This window comes from Manacus candei, unplaced genomic scaffold (assembly GCF_025592945.1).
Source record: "Manacus candei isolate 608988 ecotype Guabito, Panama unplaced genomic scaffold, ASM2559294v1 h1tg000201l, whole genome shotgun sequence".
In the NCBI taxonomy this organism is placed as follows: domain Eukaryota; kingdom Metazoa; phylum Chordata; class Aves; order Passeriformes; family Pipridae; genus Manacus; species Manacus candei.
In genome coordinates, this window is record NW_026138249.1 from 25,001 (window position 1) to 42,163 (window position 17,163).

Here is a 17,163-nt window from a genome sequence, read left to right on the forward strand (position 1 = left end):
CGGGGTGCAAAACCAGCCTGTGCTGGGATGTACTGGGATGGAACCAGAGGAACTGGTTTTTAGGTGTGGATGTAACTGGAGGAACTGGGATTTGGGTGTAAAACCAGTCTGGGCTGGGATGGAACCTCAGGAACTGGTTTTTGGGTGTGGATGTAACTGGGGGAACTGGAGTTTGGGGTGTGCAAAACCAGCCTGTGCTGGGATGTACTGGGATGGAACCAGAGGAACTGGCTTTTAGGGTGTGCAAAACCAGCCTGTGCTGGGATGTGACTGGAGGAACTGGGTTTTTGGGTGTGGATGTTACTGGAGGAACTGGGATTTGGATGTAAAACCAGTCTAAGCTGGGATGTACTGGGATGGAACCAGAGGAACTGGTTTTTAGGTGTGGATGTAACTGGAGGAACTGGTTTTTGGGGTGTGCAAAACCAACCTGTGCTGGGATGTGACTGGGATGGGCTCAGAGGAACTGGTTTTTAGGGTGTGGATGTAACTGGAGGAACCAGTTTTTAGGGTGGATTTTGTGTCCCCAGGAAGGGATAAAAGGGCTCCTCCCTGGCCCCAAATCCCCCTGGATAGGGCAGGTGTCCATGGATCCATTCCTGATGGATGGGGAGGGAACTCTCTTTGTCCAGGACGTGAAATTCCAGCCGGGCCCCCGGAGCTGGTTCCGATATCAAAGAAATTCCTGGCCACATCCCGGATTTTGGGTCTCTGGGATAGGAGACAGGGGAGGTGAAACGATCCCTGGGCAGGAAGGGGCAGCCTGGAAGACACAGGAAAGGCAGGAATTGTCTGTGGGACACTGTGGGAAGGGAGAAACCCCGCGGGAACAACGCTCGGGGCTGGATGTTGGGGAAAAATTCCCCGGCTGGAAAAAGGGGCTGGGAGAGGAGTCCCCATCCCTGGGGGGGGGATCCAACATTCCTGGGGGGGATTGAAGATCCCTGGGGATGTGGCACTTGGGGATTGGTTGGGCTGAGTGGGCTTGGAGGGCCTTTCCAGCTCCATGATTCCAGAGGGGAATGTGATTCCAGGGTGGGATGTGAAGCACCGAGGGAGAGGGAGCCTGGGGTTTATCCCAAACTGCTGGAAGGGATTTTCGAGGTCAGGGGCCCCCTCTGTGGGAGAATTCCCGACGAATGGAGCTGTTTGAGGTCATCTGGGCTACTCCAGGGAGACCTTGGAGCTCCTTCCAGGGCCTGAAGGGGCTCCAGGAGAGCTGGAGAGGGACTGGGGACAAGGGCTGGAGGGACAGCACCCAGGGAATGGCTTCCCAGGGTTAGGGGGGACAGTGGGAAGGGATTCCTGGCTGGGAGGGTGGGGAGGGGCTGGGATGGAATTCCCAGAGGAGCTGTGGCTGCCCCTGGATCCCTGGGAGTGTCCCAGGGCAGGTTGGATCCCCCTGGGATGGTGGGAGGTGTCCCTGCCCCTGGAATTAAATGACCTTTAAGTCTCTTCCCACCCGAACCATTCCAGGATTCCGTGCCTGTTACAGACACCAGATTGTCCCGGGCAGACGGTGGATGGTTCCTCCTGCCCGAGGTTTTTCCTTAATTAGCAATTAATTCCTGGATGGCTCCTCCTGCCCGAGGTTTTTCCTTAATTAGCAATTAATTCCCTCCAACCTCTCGGTGCTTAAATCGCCCCCCAGGACCCTCTGCCAGTCCCGGGAGCATTTTGGGTGTTGTCATCCACATCATCCATCCCAGGGATAACCCCCCGAGGGGGGGAAAAAATGCATGAGGGAGAGAAAGGAAAGGCAGGATTAAGTGATTCGAAGAAACCTTTGAACAACCTGAAAAGCACTTTTATGGGGGAATGCACTTTTATGGGGGAATTCAAAGGGGGCAGGTGTTTTCCCTCCCCCGAGCAAAGGAACACCACGGCTTTTTAATACAGTTTGAAAGCAGCAAGTTTAAAATTATCTTTACACGCGCTCTTTTTTGCAGTCTGCCTTATCCAAACAGGCACTTAGTTTCACCTCCTGTTGTTACAGTTATATTTACATAAAGTTTTATCTTTTCAAGCAGTTTCAGGTTCCCCACCCCCTCTCTACATGTGCTAAAAAAAACCTTCCCTGTTCTTTAAACTGTTTTTGTCTTAATTGCCCACGGTTTGGGCAGGAACTTTTAAGCAGCTTTACGTTTTGCAAAGTCACAGGGCTAAAGAGCTAAATTTTATTTCGTTTTCTGTCTCACCTGATCCCAAAACCCTCAGCCCCTGAATTCCGTGTCCTCGGTGTGTGGTATCCAGGGTTTATTCCCTGGGTTTATTCCCTGCTTTCTCTCCGACAGGATAACGGATCTTTCCCAGATGCGAAATAATCCCGGCCTATAAAATATTAATGCCAAAAAAAAGGGGAAAAAACCCAGCAACCCCCTTTTTTTCCCCCCTTTGGAGGAGCTCTGGATTTCTTTACTTCCCAGCTCGTTGGGCTGGATTCCCTGTCCCGGAGCTGGGAGAGGAGGGAGACAGGAGTGGTGTCACTGGGCATGGAATTCCCGCCCCTGTGCCTGGGGGGCAACCCAGACTGAGCCCAGCTGAGCCAGGCTGAGCCAAACTGAGCCAAGTGGTCAAACTGAGCCTAACTGAGCCCAAACGGAGCCAGACTGAGCCCAAACTGAGCCAAGTGGTCAAACTGAGCCAAACTGAGCCCAAATGGAGCCAGGCTGAGCCAGACTGAGCTGAACAGCCAAACTGAGCCAGACTGAGCCAAACTGAGCCCAAACTGAGCCAGCCTGAGCCCAAACTGAGCCAAACTGAGTCAGACTGAACTGAACAGTCAAACTGAGCCCAAACTGAGCCCAAATTGAGCCAGACTGAGCTGAACAGTCAAACTGAGCTAAACTGAGCCCAGACTGAGCCAGACTGAGCCAGACTGAGCTGAATGGTCAAACTGAGCCAAACTGAGCCAGACTGAGCCAGACTGAGCCCAAACTGAGCCAGGCTGAGCCAGACTGAGCTGAACAGTCAAACTGAGCCCAAACTGAGCCAGACTGAGCCAAACTGAGCCAGACTGAGCCAAACTGAACCAGACTGAACCAGACTGAGCCAAACTGAGCTGAACAGTCAAACTGAATCCAAACTGAGCCCAAACTGAGCCAGCCTGAGCCCAAACTGAGCCAAACTGAGTCAGACTGAACTGAACAGTCAAACTGAGCCCAAACTGAGCCAGACTGAGCCCAAACTGAGCCAGACTGAGCCAAACTGAGCCCAAACTGAGCCAGCCTGAGCCCAAACTGAGCCAGACTGAGCCAAACTGAGCTGAACAGTCAAACTGAGCCCAAACTGAGCCCAGACTGAGCCAGACTGAGCTGAACAGCCAAACTGAGCTGAACAGTCAAACTGAGCCCAAACTGAACCCAACCGAGCCAAACTGAGCCAAACTGAGCCAGACTGAGCCCAAACTGAACCCAGCTGAGCCCAACTGAGCCCAAACTGAACCAAACAGCCAAACTGAACCCAAAATGAACCCAACTGAGCAGAAACTGAGCTAAACATCCCAACTGAGCCCAAACTGAACCCAACTGAGCCCAAACTGAACCCAACTGAGCCCAAACTGAGCCCAAACTGAGCCAAACAGCCAAACTGAGCCCAAACTGAACCCAACTGAGCCCAAACTGAGCCCAAACTGAACCCAACTGAGCCAAACTGAGCCCAAACTGAGCCCAACTGAGCCAAACTGAGCCCAAACTGAGCCCAACTGAGCCAAACTGAGCGAAACAACCAAACTGAGTCCAAACTGAGCCCAGCTGAGCCAAACTGAGCCCAAACTGAGCCCAAGCTGAGCCCAACTGAGCCAAACTGAGCCCAACTGAGCCAAACTGAGCCCAAACTGAGCCCAAACTGAGTGAAACAGCCAAACTGAGCCCAGCTGAGCCTGACAGCCCAGACTGAGCCCAGCTGAGCCCAACTGAGCCAAACGGCCCAACTGAGCTCAAACTGAGCCAGGCTGAGCCTAACTGAGCTGAACAGTCAAACTGAGCCCAAACTGAGCCCAGCTGAACCCAAATTGAGCCCGACTGAGCCCAAACTGAGCCCAACTGAGCCCAAACTGAGCCAAACAGCCAAAACTGAGCCCAGCTGAACCCAAACTGAGCCCGACTGAGCCCAAACTGAGCCCAACTGAGCCCAAACTGAGCCAAACAGCCAAACTGAGCCCATCTGAGCCCGCCTGAGCCCAGGCTGAGCCCAGGCCGAGCCCAGGCCGAGCCGTGCTGCCCTTCCCTCCCCAGCTGTGCGGTGGAGACGCTGCGGGCGCTGCTGCTGCGGGGCGGCAGCGAGGAGGTGGCCCGGGCCGTGGGCGAGGCCGGGGGCTGGGAGCTCCTGGCCAGCCCGGAGCGGCACCACGACGGCGTCGCCCTGCTCGCCAGGTAAGGCCCTGGCATCCCGGGATTTGGGGGATTTGCTGCCTGGTTTTGGACCCCGGGGAGCCCCTGGGTGGAGGGGGGGTGCTGTGGGGTGGGTGCAGCTGGGGGGGCTGGAGGTTGGTGCCTGATGTCAGTGGTGCCCCTGGGGAGTCCTCGGTGGCATCAGTCCCATTATGGGGTCCCCAGTGCCATAAGTCCCTTTATGGGGTCCCCAGTGCCATCAGTCCATTATGGGGTCCCCAGTGCCATCAGTCCCGTTATGGGATCCCCAGTGCCATCAGTCCCACTGTGGGTCCCTAGTGCCATCAGTCCCTTTATGGGATCCCCAGTGCCATCAGTCCTGTTATGGGGTCCCCAGTGCCATCAGTCCCATTATGGTGTCCCCAGTGCCATCAGTCCCTTTATGGGGTCCCCAGTGCCATCAGTCCCATTATGGGATCCCCAGTGCCATCAGTCCTGTTATGGGGTCCCCAGTACCATCAGTCCCACTGTGGGGTGTCCCCAGTCCCTTTATGGGGTCCCCAGTGCCATCAGTCCCATTATGGGGTCCCCAGTGCCATCAGTCCCTTTATGGGGTCCCCAGTGCCATCAGTCCCTTTATGGGATCCCCAGTGCCATCAGTCCCTTTATGGGGTCCCCAGTGCCATCAGTCCCGTTATGGGATCCCCAGTGCCATCAGTCCCACTGTGGGTCCCCAGTGCCATCAGTCCCATTATGGGGTCCCCAGTGCCATCAGTCCCATTATGGGGTCCCCAGTGCCATCAGTCCCACTGTGGGGTGCCCCCAGTCCCTTTATGGGGTCCCCAGTGCCATCAGTCCCATTATGGGATCCCCAGTGCCATCAGTCCCTTTATGGGGTCCCCAGTGCCATCAGTCCCATTATGGGGTCCCCAGTGCCATCAGTCCCACTGTGGGTCCCCAGTGTCATCAGTCCCATTATGGGGTCCCCAGTGCCATCAGTCCCGTTATGGGGTCCCCAGTGCCATCAGTCCCTTTATGGGGTCCCCAGTGCCATCAGTCCCACTGTGGGGTGCCCCAGTCCCTTTATGGGGTCCCCAGTGCCATCAGTCCCATTATGGGATCCCCAGTGCCATCAGTCCCATTATGGGGTGCCCAGTGCCATCAGTCCCTTTATGGGGTCCCCAGTGCCATCAGTCCCATTATGGGGTCCCCAGTGCCATCAGTCCCAGTGTGGGGTGCCCAGTGCCATCAGTCCCTTTATGGGATCCCCAGTGCCATCAGTCCCATTATGGGATCCCCAGTGCCATCAGTCCCATTATGGGGTCCCCAGTCCCTTTATGGGGTCCCCAGTGCCATCAGTCCCATTATGGGGTCCCCAGTGCCATCAGTCCCAATGTGGGTCCCCAGTGCCATCAGTCCCGTTATGGGATCCCCAGTGCCATCAGTCCCATTATGGGGTCCCCAGTGCCATCAGTCCCATTATGGGGTCCCCAGTGCCATCAGTCCCACTGTGGGGTGCCCCCAGTCCCATTATGGGGTCCCCAGTGCCATCAGTCCCTTTATGGGATCTCCAGTGCCATCAGTCCTGTTATGGGGTCCCCAGTGCCCCCAGTCCCATTATGGGGTCCCCAGTGCCATCAGTCCATTATGGGATTCCCAGTGCCATCAGTCCCACTGTGGGGTGCCCCCAGTCCCATTATGGGGTCCCCAGTGCCATCAGTCCCTTTATGGGATCTCCAGTGCCATCAGTCCTGTTATGGGGTCCCCAGTGCCATCAGTCCCAGTGTGGAGTCCCCAGTGCCATCCGTCCCATTATGGGGTCCCCAGTGCCATCAGTCCCACTGTGGGGTGCCCCTGGTCCCCTTTTGGGGTCCCCGATGTCCCCAGTCCCTCCCTGTGCCACCCATTCCCCCGCCGTGCCCTCACGGAGGGGACAGTGCCAGGCCAGTGCCACCACCTTATCCATGCTGGGGCTGTCCTGCCCTGGTGACAGGAGGTGACAGTGCCAGGCCAGTGCCACTGGGGTTGCCATCCTCGGGGTTTCCTGCCCTGGTGGTCAGAGGTGACAGTGCCAGACCAGTGCCACCACCTTTCCCATGCTGGGATTTTCCTGCCCTGGTGGCAGGAGGTGACAATGCCAGACCAGTGCCACCACCTTTCCCATGCTGGGATTTTCCTGCCCTGGTGGCAGGAGGTGACAATGCCAGACCAGTGCCACCACCTTTCCCATGCTGGGATTTTCCTGCCCTGGTGGCAGGAGGTGACAGTGCCAGGCCAGTGCCACCACCTTTCCCATTTTGGGGTTGTCCTGCCCTGGTGGCCAGAGGTGACAGTGCCAGGCCAGTGCCACCACCTTTGCCATGCTGGGTCTGTCCTGCCCTGGTGGCAGGAGGGGACAGTGCCAGGCCAGTGCCACTGGTGTTGCCATCCTGGGGTTTTCCTGCCCTGGTGGCAGGAGGGGACAGTGCCAGGCCAGTGCCACTGGTGTTGCCATCCTGGGGTTTTCCTGCCCTGGTGGCAGGAGGGGACAGTGCCAGGCCAGTGCCACCACCTTTGCCATTTTGGGATTGTCCTGGCCTGCTGGCCAGAGGTGACAGTGCCAGGTCAGTGCCACTGGTGTTGCCATGCTGGGGTTTTCCTGCCCTGGTGGCAGGAGGGGACAGTGCCAGGCCAGTGCCACCACCTTATCCATGCTGGCATTGTCCTGCCCTGGTGGCAGGAGGGGACAGTGCCAGACCAGTTCCAACACCTTTCCCATGCTGGGGCTGTCCTGCCCTGGTGGCAGGAGGGGACAATGCCAGACCAGTGCCACCGGTGTTGCCATGCTGGGATTGTCCTGCCCTGGTGGCAGGAGGGGACATTACCAGACCAGTGCCACTGTCTTTTCCATTCTGGGATTGTCCTGCCCTGGTGGCAGGAGGGGACATTACCAAACCACTGCCACCGTCTCTCCCATCCTGGGTCTGCCCTGCCCAGCAACCCCTGGGCACGGGGGGGTCTCTCCATCTCCCCGTCCCCCCCCCCCCGGGTTGGCAATGCCACCCTCGGGCCGGGTGCCAGGAGCCGTTCCCTCGGCAGGGCCATGGCTCGCCACGCGGGGCCGCGGCTGCCCCCGGTCGTGAAGACCCTCCTGCCGGCCCTGGGCAGCGCCTTCGACAGCCAGAGGGTCACCACCACCGCCTTCTTCGCCGAGGTGAGGGCACCAGGGGGGTCACCCTCAGCAGGAGGGACCTGGATGGGTTGGAGAGTTGGGTTGGTTCCAACGGGATGAGGTTCCACCAGGCCGAGCGCCGGGTCCGGCTGGGATCCATCCCCAGGGGTGTCCCCAGGGATCAGGGGTGGGGATGGAGCTGAATCCAGCTGGGATCCATCCCCAGGGGTGTCCCCAGGGATCAGGGGTGGGGATGGAGCTGCATCCAGCTGGGATCCATCCCCAGGGGTGTCCTTATGGATCAGGGGTGGGGATGGAGCTGGATCCAGTTGGGATCCATCCCCAGGGGTGTCCCCAGGGATCAGGGGTGGGGATGGAGCTGCATCCAGCTGGGATCCATCCCCAGGGGTGTCCTTATGGATCAGGGGTGGGGATGGAGCTGCATCCAGCTGGGATCCATCCCCAGGGGTGTCCTTATGGATCAGGGGTGGGGATGGAGCTGCATCCAGCTGGGATCCATCCCCAGGGGTGTCCCCAGGGATCAGAGTTGGGCCCAGTCCTGTTTAATGTCTTTATTGATGATCTGGATGAGGGGATTGAGTGAACCATCAGCAGCAAATTTGCAGGTGACACCGAGCTGGGGGGGAGTGTGGATGTGCTGGAAGGCAGGAGGGCTCTGCAGAGGGACCTGGATGGGTTGGATCCATGGGCTGGTTCCAAGGGGATGAGGTTCAAGCAGGCCAAGGGCCGGGTCCTGCCCTTTGGCCACAACAACCCCTGGGGCCAGAGGGGCTGGAGAGCAGCCAGGCAGGAAGGGAGCTGGGAGTGGGGATGGACAGAGGGGCTGGAGAGCAGCCAGGCAGGAAGGGAGCTGGGATTTGGGATGGACAGAGGGGCTGGAGAGCAGCCAGGCAGGAAGGGAGCTGGGATTTGGGATGGGCAGGGAGCTGAACAGGAGCCAGAGTGTGCCCAGGGGGACAAGAGGGCCAATGGATCCTGGCCTGGCTCAGGAACAGGGTGGCCAACAGGGCCAGGGCAGTGATTCTGCCCCTGGACTCAGCGCTGGGGAGGCCACCCCTGGAGTGCTGTGTCCAGCTCTGGGCCCTCAGCTCAGGAAGGACATGGAGGGGCTGGAGCAGGTCCAGAGGAGAGCAACGAGGCTGGGGAAGGGACTGGAGCACAATTCCCATGAGGAGAGGCTGAGGGAGCTGGGGGGGCTCAGCCTGGAGAGGAGGAGGCTCAGGGGAGACCTCCTCACTCTCTGCAACTCCCTGGCAGGAGGGGGGAGCCAGGGGGGGGTTGGTCTCTTTTCCCATCAGCAAGACAAGAGGGCTGGGTCTGGAGCTGTGCCAGGGGAGGGTTAGGTTGGATATCAGGAAGAATTTCTTTGCAGAGAGGGTGCTCAGCCCTTGGAATGGGCTGCCCAGGGAAGGGGTGGATTCTCCGTCCCTGGAGGTGTTTAAGGACAGACTGGATGTGGCATCAGTGCCACGGGCTGGGAACTGTGGTGGTGGTGGATCAAGGGTTGGACTTGATCTCAGAGGTCCTTTCCAACCCCTCTGATTCTATAATTCTATGATTCTATGATCCCGGGCCGTCCGTCCCCCCGGATCCATCCCGGATCCCTTCCCGTCCCATCCCCTCGGCTCCTCCGGACCCCCCTTCTCGGGCTCCGATCCCGTCCCGGCCCCATCCCCGCTCGGTGCCTGACGTAGCGCCCCAGGAATGGGATGACTCAAGTCCTATTTTTTTTTTCTTTCCCCCGGCTCCGCATCCAAGGGGAGCGAAACCCAACTCCCGGCTCAGCCCTCGCAGCCGCCGGAGCAGCTCCGGTTACAGGAAAGCGGTGCCAGCGGTGCCGGGCTCCAGGAGCCGCCGCTGGAATTCCCAGATGCTCCAGCAGCTCTTCCACCCCCTTCTCCCGGCTGGAGCACGGCCCTGGAATCCGCCGCGGCTCCTGGAGCGCGGCTGGATCGGGGAGGAGAGAAAAGAGAGCGGCTGTGCCTGGGCTGGAGCCCGAGGGGAGGAGGAGGAGGAAGGGTTTGGAGCGGCTGCCGCGATCCACAGGGATGAGGGGACAGAGCAGGGAATCTTTGATCCACAGGGATGAGGGGACAGCTCAGGGAATCTTTGATCCACAGGGATGAGGGGACAGCTCAGGGAATCTTTGATCCACAGGGATGAGGGGACAGCTCAGGGAATCTTTGATCCACAGGGATGAGGGGACAGCTCAGGGAATCTTTGATCCACAGGGATGAGGGGACAGCTCAGGGAATCTTTGATCCACAGGGATGAGGGGACAGCTCAGGGAATCTTTGATCCACAGGGATGAGGGGACAGAGCTCAGGGAATCTTTGATCCACAGGGATGAGGGGACAGAGCTCAGGGAATCTTTGATCCACAGGGATGAGGGGACAGAGCTCAGGGAATCTTTGATCCACAGGGATGAGGGGACAGCACAAGGAATCTTTGATCCACAGGGATGAGGGGACAGCTCAGGAAACCTTTGATCCACAGGGATGAGGGGATGACTCAGGGAATCTTTGATCCACAGGGATGGAGGGACAGCTCAGGGAATCTTTGATCCACAGGGATGGAGGGACAGAGCAGGGAATCTTTGATCCATAGGGATGAGGGGACAGCTCAGGAATCTTTGATCCACAGGGATGAGGGGACAGCACAGGGAATCTTTGATCCACAGGGATGAGGGGACAGCTCAGGGAATCTTTGATCCACAGGGATGAGGGGACAGAGCTCAGGGAATCTTTGATCCACAGGGATGAGGGGACAGCTCAGGGAATCTTTGATCCACAGGGATGAGGGGACAGAGCAGGGAATCTTTGATCCACAGGGATGAGGGGACAGAGCAGGGAATCTTTGATCCACAGGGATGAGGGGACAGAGCTCAGGGAATCTTTGATCCACAGGGATGAGGGGACAGAGCTCAGGGAATCTTTGATCCACAGGGATGAGGGGACAGAGCTCAGGGAATCTTTGATCCACAGGGATGAGGGGACAGCTCAGGGAATCTTTGATCCACAGGGATGAGGGGACAGCTCAGGGAATCTTTGATCCACAGGAATAAAGGGACAGAGCTCAGGGAATCTTTGATCCACAGGGATGAGGGGACAGCTCAGGGAATCTTTGGTCCACAGGGATGAGGGGACAGAGCAGGGAATCTTTGATCCACAGGGATGAGGGGACAGCTCAGGGAATCTTTGATCCACAGGGATGAGGGGACAGTGCTGGGAATCTTTGATCCACAGGGATGAGGGGACAGAGCAGGGAATCTTTGATCCACAGGGATGAGGGGACAGAGCTCAGGGAATCTTTGATCCACAGGGATGAGGGGACAGCTCAGGGAATCTTTGATCCACAGGGATGAGGGGACAGAGCTCAGGGAATCTCTGATCCAAAGGGATGAGGGGACAGCACAAGGAATCTTTGATCCACAGGGATGAGGGGACAGCTCAGGGAATCTTTGATCCACAGGGATGAGGGGACAGAGCTCAGGGAATCTTTGATCCACAGGGATGAGGGGACAGCTCAGGAAACCTTTGATCCACAGGGATGAGGGGATGACTCAGGGAATCTTTGATCCACAGGGATGGAGGGACAGCTCAGGGAATCTTTGATCCACAGGGATGGAGGGACAGAGCAGGGAATCTTTGATCCATAGGGATGAGGGGACAGCTCAGGAATCTTTGATCCACAGGGATGAGGGGACAGCTCAGGAAACCTTTGATCCACAGGGATGAGGGGACAGCACAGGGAATCTTTGATCCACAGGGATGAGGGGACAGCTCAGGAATCTTTGATCCACAGGGATGAGGGGACAGCTCAGGGAATCTTTGATCCACAGGGATGAGGGGACAGAGCTCAGGGAATCTTTGATCCACAGGGATGAGGGGACAGTGCTGGGAATCTTTATCCACAGGGATGAGGGGATAGAGCTCAGGGAATCTTTGATCCACAGGGATGAGGGGACAGAGCTCAGGGAATCTTTGATCCACAGGGATGAGGGGACAGAGCTCAGGGAATCTTTGATCCACAGGGATGAGGGGACAGCACAAGGAATCTTTGATCCACAGGGATGAGGGGACAGCACAAGGAATCTTTGACCCACAGGGATGAGGGGACAGCTCAGGGAATCTTTGATCCACAGGGATGAGGGGACAGCTCAGGGAATCTTTGATCCACAGGGATGAGGGGACAGCTCAGGGAATCTTTGATCCACAGGGATGGAGGGACAGAGCTCAGGGAATCTTTGATCCACAGGGATGAGGGGACAGCTCAGGGAATCTTTGATCCACAGGGATGAGGGGACAGCTCAGGGAATCTTTGATCCACAGGGATGAGGGGACAGAGCTCAGGGAATCTTTGATCCACAGGGATGAGGGGACAGCTCAGGGAATCTTTGATCCACAGGGATGAGGGGACAGAGCTCAGGGAATCTTTGATCCACAGGGATGAGGGGACAGAGCTCAGGGAATCTTTGATCCACAGGGATGAGGGGACAGAGCTCAGGGAATCTTTGATCCACAGGGATGAGGGGACAGCTCAGGGAACTTTTGATCCACAGGGATGAGGGGACAGAGCTCAGGGAATCTTTGATCCACAGGGATGAGGGGACAGCTCAGGGAATCTTTGATCCACAGGGATGAGGGGACAGAGCTCAGGGAATTGTCATCATCCCCCCTGTCACACCTGCCAGGTGACCTCAGGGCAAGGTTTTGGGGTTTTCCTGGTTTTTTCCTGGCTGTCAGTGCTCTCCCGGCCTTCCCCTTCTCCCCAGTTTGGATTTCCAGACTTCCAGAGCTTTCTGTGTTCACACCTGAGGGATTCCTGCAGGTTCCCCACATCCAAGCCCCTTCCCCCGGGGGTTGCTGGGGCTGAGACTCCCCAGCCTCGTCCTCTGGATGATCCTTGTTCTCTGGAGTGAGAGAATGAGGGGCCGTGGATGCCCCAGAGGTGTCCTGGGGTGACCATCCCGGTGGGATTGGGAAGGAAAGAGGGATCATGGAGGGGCTGGAGCATGTCCAGGGATGGGAACGGGGCTGGGAAGGGGCTGGAGAACTCCTGAGGGAGCTGGGGGGGGCTCAACCTGGAGAAGAGGGGGCTCAGAGGGAATCCAGGGGGACAGGAGGGTGGATCCAGGTGGGATCGGGCTCTGCTCCCAGGGAACAGGGACAGGACGAGGGGAAACGGCCCCAAGCTGGGCCAGGGGAGGTTTATTTGGGATCTTGGGAAAAATCCCTGCTGGGAAGGGCTGCCCAGCCCTGGATCCCCATCCCTGGGGGGGGATGGAGCATCCCTGGGGAGGGGGCACTTGGGGACAGGGGTAGGGCTGGCCCTGGCCATGAGGGGGGCTCGTAGTGGGGGGACCCTCCCAACAAGAAGGACTTGGAGGGGCTGGAATGTTTGCAGGGAAGGGAACGGAGCTGGGAAAGGGTCTGGAGCACCAGGAGCAGCTGGGGGGGCTCAGCCTGGAGAAAAGGGGGCTCAGAGGGAATCCAGGGGGACAGGAGGGGGGATCCAGGTGGGATCGGGCTCTGCTCCCAGGGAACAGGGACAGGACGAGGGGAAACGGCCCCAAGCTGTGCCAGGGGAGGTTTATTCGGGATATTTGGAAAAATCCCTGCTGGGAAGGGCTGCCCAGCCCTGGATCCCCATCCCTGGGGGGGGGGATGGAGCATCCCTGGGGAGGTGGCATCCCGAGGCTCTTCCCGGGAATACCGTCCCCCCAAAGCTCCTCGTGGGCTCCTGCCCCGTTTGATTCCGAGAGATTTTCCCCCTTCAGCTCCTCAGCAGCAACGTGGTGAACGACCTGATCCTGCTGGAGACCCTGCTGGACACGCTGACGGGGCGCCAGAAGGATTCCTGCCTCCTGGTCCGGATGCTGGCGCTGCGGGGGCTCGGGAATATCGCCTCTGGAGCCCCGGAAAAGGTGGGGGGGACCCCCCCTGCCCCGAGATTCAGAGGGAAACGGGAGGGGCAGGACGAGGGGGAACGACTTCCCGCTGCCTGAGGGATGTTGGGAAGGATTCTTCCCCCTGGGAGAGGGCGGGGAGGGGCCGGGATGGAATTCCCGGAGGATGCTCCATCCCCTGGGAGTGTCCCAGGCCGGGCTTGGAGCAAACGGGGGGAGCGGGAGGTGTCCCAGGGACGGGGCTGGGTGATCCCAAAGGTTCCTTTCCATCCCAGCTGGGGGGTGATTCCATGATTCCATGATTCCACGGTGCAGCAGTGGCACAGGTGGGTCAGACCTGTGAGCTCATTCCTGCTGCTCCAGTGGTTTTCCCAGCCCAGCAGGCCCCAGATCACGGAATCATGGAGTTGTGGAGGTTGGAGTAGACCTTTAAGACCACTGGATTCACCCAGCCCTGCCCCTGTCCCCAAGTGCCACCTCCCCAGGGATGCTCCATCCCCCAGGGATGGGGATCCAGGGCTGGGCAGCCCTTCCCAGCAGGGATTTTCCCCAATATCCCAAATAAACCTCCCCTGGCACAGCTTGGGGCCGTTTCCCCTCGTCCTGTCCCTGTTCCCTGGGAGCAGAGCCCGATCCCACCTGGATCCACCCTCCTGTCCCCCTGGATTCCCTCTGATCCCCCCCTTTTCTCCAGGTTGAGCCCCCCCAGCTCCCTCAGGAGTTCTCCAGACCCTTCCCAGCCCCGTTCCCATCCCTGGACACGCTCCAGCCCCTCCATGTCCTTCCTGCCCTGATCCCTGTCCCTGTTCCCTGGGAGCAGAGCCCGATCCCACCTGGATCCACCCTCCTGTCCCCCTGGAATTCCTCTGATCCCCCTTTTCTCCGGGCTGAGCCCCCCCCCAGCTCCCTCACCCCGAATCCCTGGAATCCCCGCAGGTCCGGCAGCACGGCCCCACCCTCCTGGCCTCCATGGTCAGCGGGATGGACGACAAGGACGACCCCCACAACCTGGTGGCCCTGGAGGCCATGGCCAGCCTGGCCAAGCTGCTGGAGCACCTGGAGGAGAGGGACGTCCACTCCGTGCTGCTGCACATCGCCATCCGCATCCGGCCCTTCTTCGACAGCGTGAGTGGCACGGAGGGGCTGGGGGCTACTGGGGGGGAACTGGGGGCTACTGGGGGGTGTTTGGGGGCTACTGGGGGGGGTCAGAGGGCTACTGGGGGGGCCTGGGGGCTGCTGGTGGGGAGGGACATCCACTCCGTGCTGCTGCACATCGCCATCCCCATCCGACCCTTCTTCGACAGCGTGAACTCCTGGGGGGGGCTGGGGGCTACTGGGGGGGAACTGGGGGCTACTGGAGGTGTTTGGGGGCTACTGGGGGGGGGGTTGGGGGCTACTGGGGGGTGTTTGGGGGCTACTGGGGGGGCCTGGGGGCTGCTGGTGGGGAGGGACATCCACTCTGTGCTGCTGCACATCGCCATCCGCATCCGGCCCTTCTTCGACAGCGTGAGCTCCTGGGGGAGAACTGGGGGCTACTGGGAGGGGCTGGGGGCTCCTGGGGGTGTCTGGGGTCTCCTGGGGGGTGTGGGGGCTACTGGGAGGTGGTCTGGGGGCTCCTGGGGGGGAGGGACATCCACTCCCTGCTGCTGCACATCGCCATCCGCATCCGGCCCTTCTTCGACAGCGTGAGCTCCTGGGGGGGGACTGGGGGTTCTTGGGGGTGTTTGGGGGAGTCTGGGGGGTCTCTGGGGGCTCCTGGGGGTGTTTGGGGGCTCCTGGGGGTGTCTGGGGGCTCCTGGTGGGGAGGGACATCCACTCCGTGCTGCTGCACATCGCCATCCGCATCCGGCCCTTCTTCGACAGCGTGAGTGGCACGGAGGGGCTGGGGGCTACTAGGGGGGGCTGGGGGCTACTTGGGGGGTTTGGGGGCTCCTGGGGGTGTGGGGGCTACTGGGGGGGGGCTGGGGGTACTTGGGGGGTGTGGGGGCTACTGGGGGGGAGGGACATCCACTCCGTGCTGCTGCACATCGCCATCCGCATCCGGCCCTTCTTTGACAGCGTGAGCTCCTGGGGGGGCCTGGGGGCTACTGGGAGGGGCTGGGGGCTCCTGGGGGTGTCTGGGGTCTCCTGGGGGGTGTGGGGGCTACTGGGGGGGGCTGGGGGCTACTGGGGGGTGTCTGGGGGCTCCTGGGGTGTGTTTGGGGGCTCCTGGGGGTGTTTAGGGGCTACTGGAGGGTGTTTGGGGGCTCCTGGGGGGGGCTGGGGGCTACTGGGGGTGTTTGGGGGCTCCCAGGGGGTGTTTGGGGACCCCTGGGGGGTGTTTGGGGGCTCCTGGGGAGTGTTTGGGGGCTCCTGGGAGTGTTTGGGGGCTCCTGGTGGGGGGTTTAGGGCTCCTGGGGGGTGTTTGGGGGCTCCTGGGGGGGGTCTGGGGGCTCCTGGGGGTGTCTGGGGGCTCCTGGGAGTGTTTGGGGGCTCCTGGTGGGGGGTTTAGGGCTCCTGGGGGGTGTTTGGGGGCTCCTGGGGGATGTTTGGGGGCTCCTAGAGGGTGTCTGGGGGCTCCTGGGGGATGTCTGGGGGCTCCCAGGGGGTGTTTGGGGGCTACTGGGGGGTGTTTGGGTGCTCCTGAGGGATGTTTGGGGGCTCCTGGGAGGGGTCAGGGGGTTCTTGGTGGATGTTTGTGGGCTCCTGGAGGAGGTCTGGGGGCTCCTGGGGGGGGTCTGGGGGCTCCTGGGGGATGTTTGGGGGCTCCTGGGGGGTGTTTAGGGGCTCCTTGGGGGTGTTTGGGGGCTCCTGGGAGGTGTTTGAGGGCTCCTGGGGGGTGTTTGGGGGGTCCTGGGAGGGGTCAGGGGGTTCTTGGTGGATGTTTGGGGGCTCCTAGGGTGGGCTGGGGGCTCCTGGGGCATGTTTGGGGGCTCCTGGGGGGGGTCTGGGAGCTCCTGGGGGGTGTCTGGGGGCTCATGGGGGATGTTTGGGGGCTCATGGGGGATGTCTGGGGGCTCCTGGGGGATGTTTGGGTTCTCCTGGGGGGTGTCTGGGGGCTCCTGGGGGTGTTTAGGGGCTCCTGGGGGATGTTTGGGGACCCTTGGGGGGTGTTTGGGGGCTCCTGGGGGGTGTTTGGGGGCTCCTGGGAGTGTTTGGGGGCTCCTGGTGGGGGGTTTAGGGCTCCTGGGGGGCGTTTGGGGGCTCCTGGGGGTGTTTGGGGGCTCCTGGTGGGGGGTTTAGGGCTCCTGGGGGGTGTTTGGGGGCTCCTGGATGGGGTCTGGGAGGCTGGGGAGGGGGTGCTGAGGTCCTGAGGAGGGGGTGCCAAGGACTGGGGCAGGCTGGGGAGGGGGTGCTGAGAACCCAGGGAGGGGTCCTGGGCACCAGGGCCGGCTGGGAAGGGGGTACTGAGAACCCGAGGAGGGGGTGCCAAGGACTGGGACAGGCTGGGAAGGGGGTGCTGAGGACCCGAGGAGGGGGTGCTGGGGATCTGGGGAGGGGGTGCTGGGCCCAGGCTGGAGAGGGGGTACTGAGGACCCAAGGAGGGGGTGCCAAGGACTAGGGCAGGCTGGGGAGAGGGTGCTGAGAACCCAGGGAGGGGTCCTGGGAACCAGGGCAGGCTGGGGAGGGGGTGCTGAGGACCTGAGGAGGGGGTGATGGGGATCTGGGGAGGGGGTGCTGGGCACCAGGGCAGGCTGGAGAGGGGGTACTGAGGACCCGAGGAGGGGGTGCCAAGGATTGGGGCAGGCTGGGAAGGGGGTACTGAGGACCCG

General features: G+C 60.4%; 2 protein-coding genes across 2 annotated transcripts in view; both read left to right on the top strand.

Moving 5' to 3' along the window:
* The window catches only part of LOC127464231 (maestro heat-like repeat-containing protein family member 1), a gene marked incomplete at its 5' end in the record, with an annotated part of 55,179 nt that overhangs the window by 23,612 nt on the left and 14,404 nt on the right, over window positions 1-17,163 (top strand). The window contains 4 exons of the mRNA XM_051774470.1: window positions 4,236-4,373; window positions 7,410-7,524; window positions 13,283-13,429; window positions 14,348-14,536. Coding sequence (XP_051630430.1) covers window positions 4,236-4,373; window positions 7,410-7,524; window positions 13,283-13,429; window positions 14,348-14,536 — 589 coding nt within the window. The remainder of the gene's footprint in view (window positions 1-4,235; window positions 4,374-7,409; window positions 7,525-13,282; window positions 13,430-14,347; window positions 14,537-17,163) is intronic.
* On the top strand, window positions 4,672-6,906 carry LOC127464227 (uncharacterized). The gene is made up of 3 exons (XM_051774469.1): window positions 4,672-5,408; window positions 5,857-6,327; window positions 6,856-6,906. The coding sequence occupies exons 1-2, from the start codon at window positions 4,716-4,718 to the stop codon at window positions 6,319-6,321; spliced, it is 1,158 nt and encodes a 385-aa protein (XP_051630429.1). The 5' UTR covers window positions 4,672-4,715; the 3' UTR covers window positions 6,322-6,327; window positions 6,856-6,906.

What these genes read in the sequence shown, in the direction of transcription:
- LOC127464227 (XM_051774469.1), top strand. Translation starts at nt 4,716, where the DNA reads ATGGGGTCCCCAGTGCCATCAGTCCCATTATGGTGTCCCCAGTGCCAT. An exon ending in TCCCACTGTGGGGTGCCCCA is followed by an intron (nt 5,409 to 5,856) that starts GTCCCTTTATGG and finishes GGGTGCCCCCAG; the next exon opens with TCCCATTATGGGGTCCCCAG.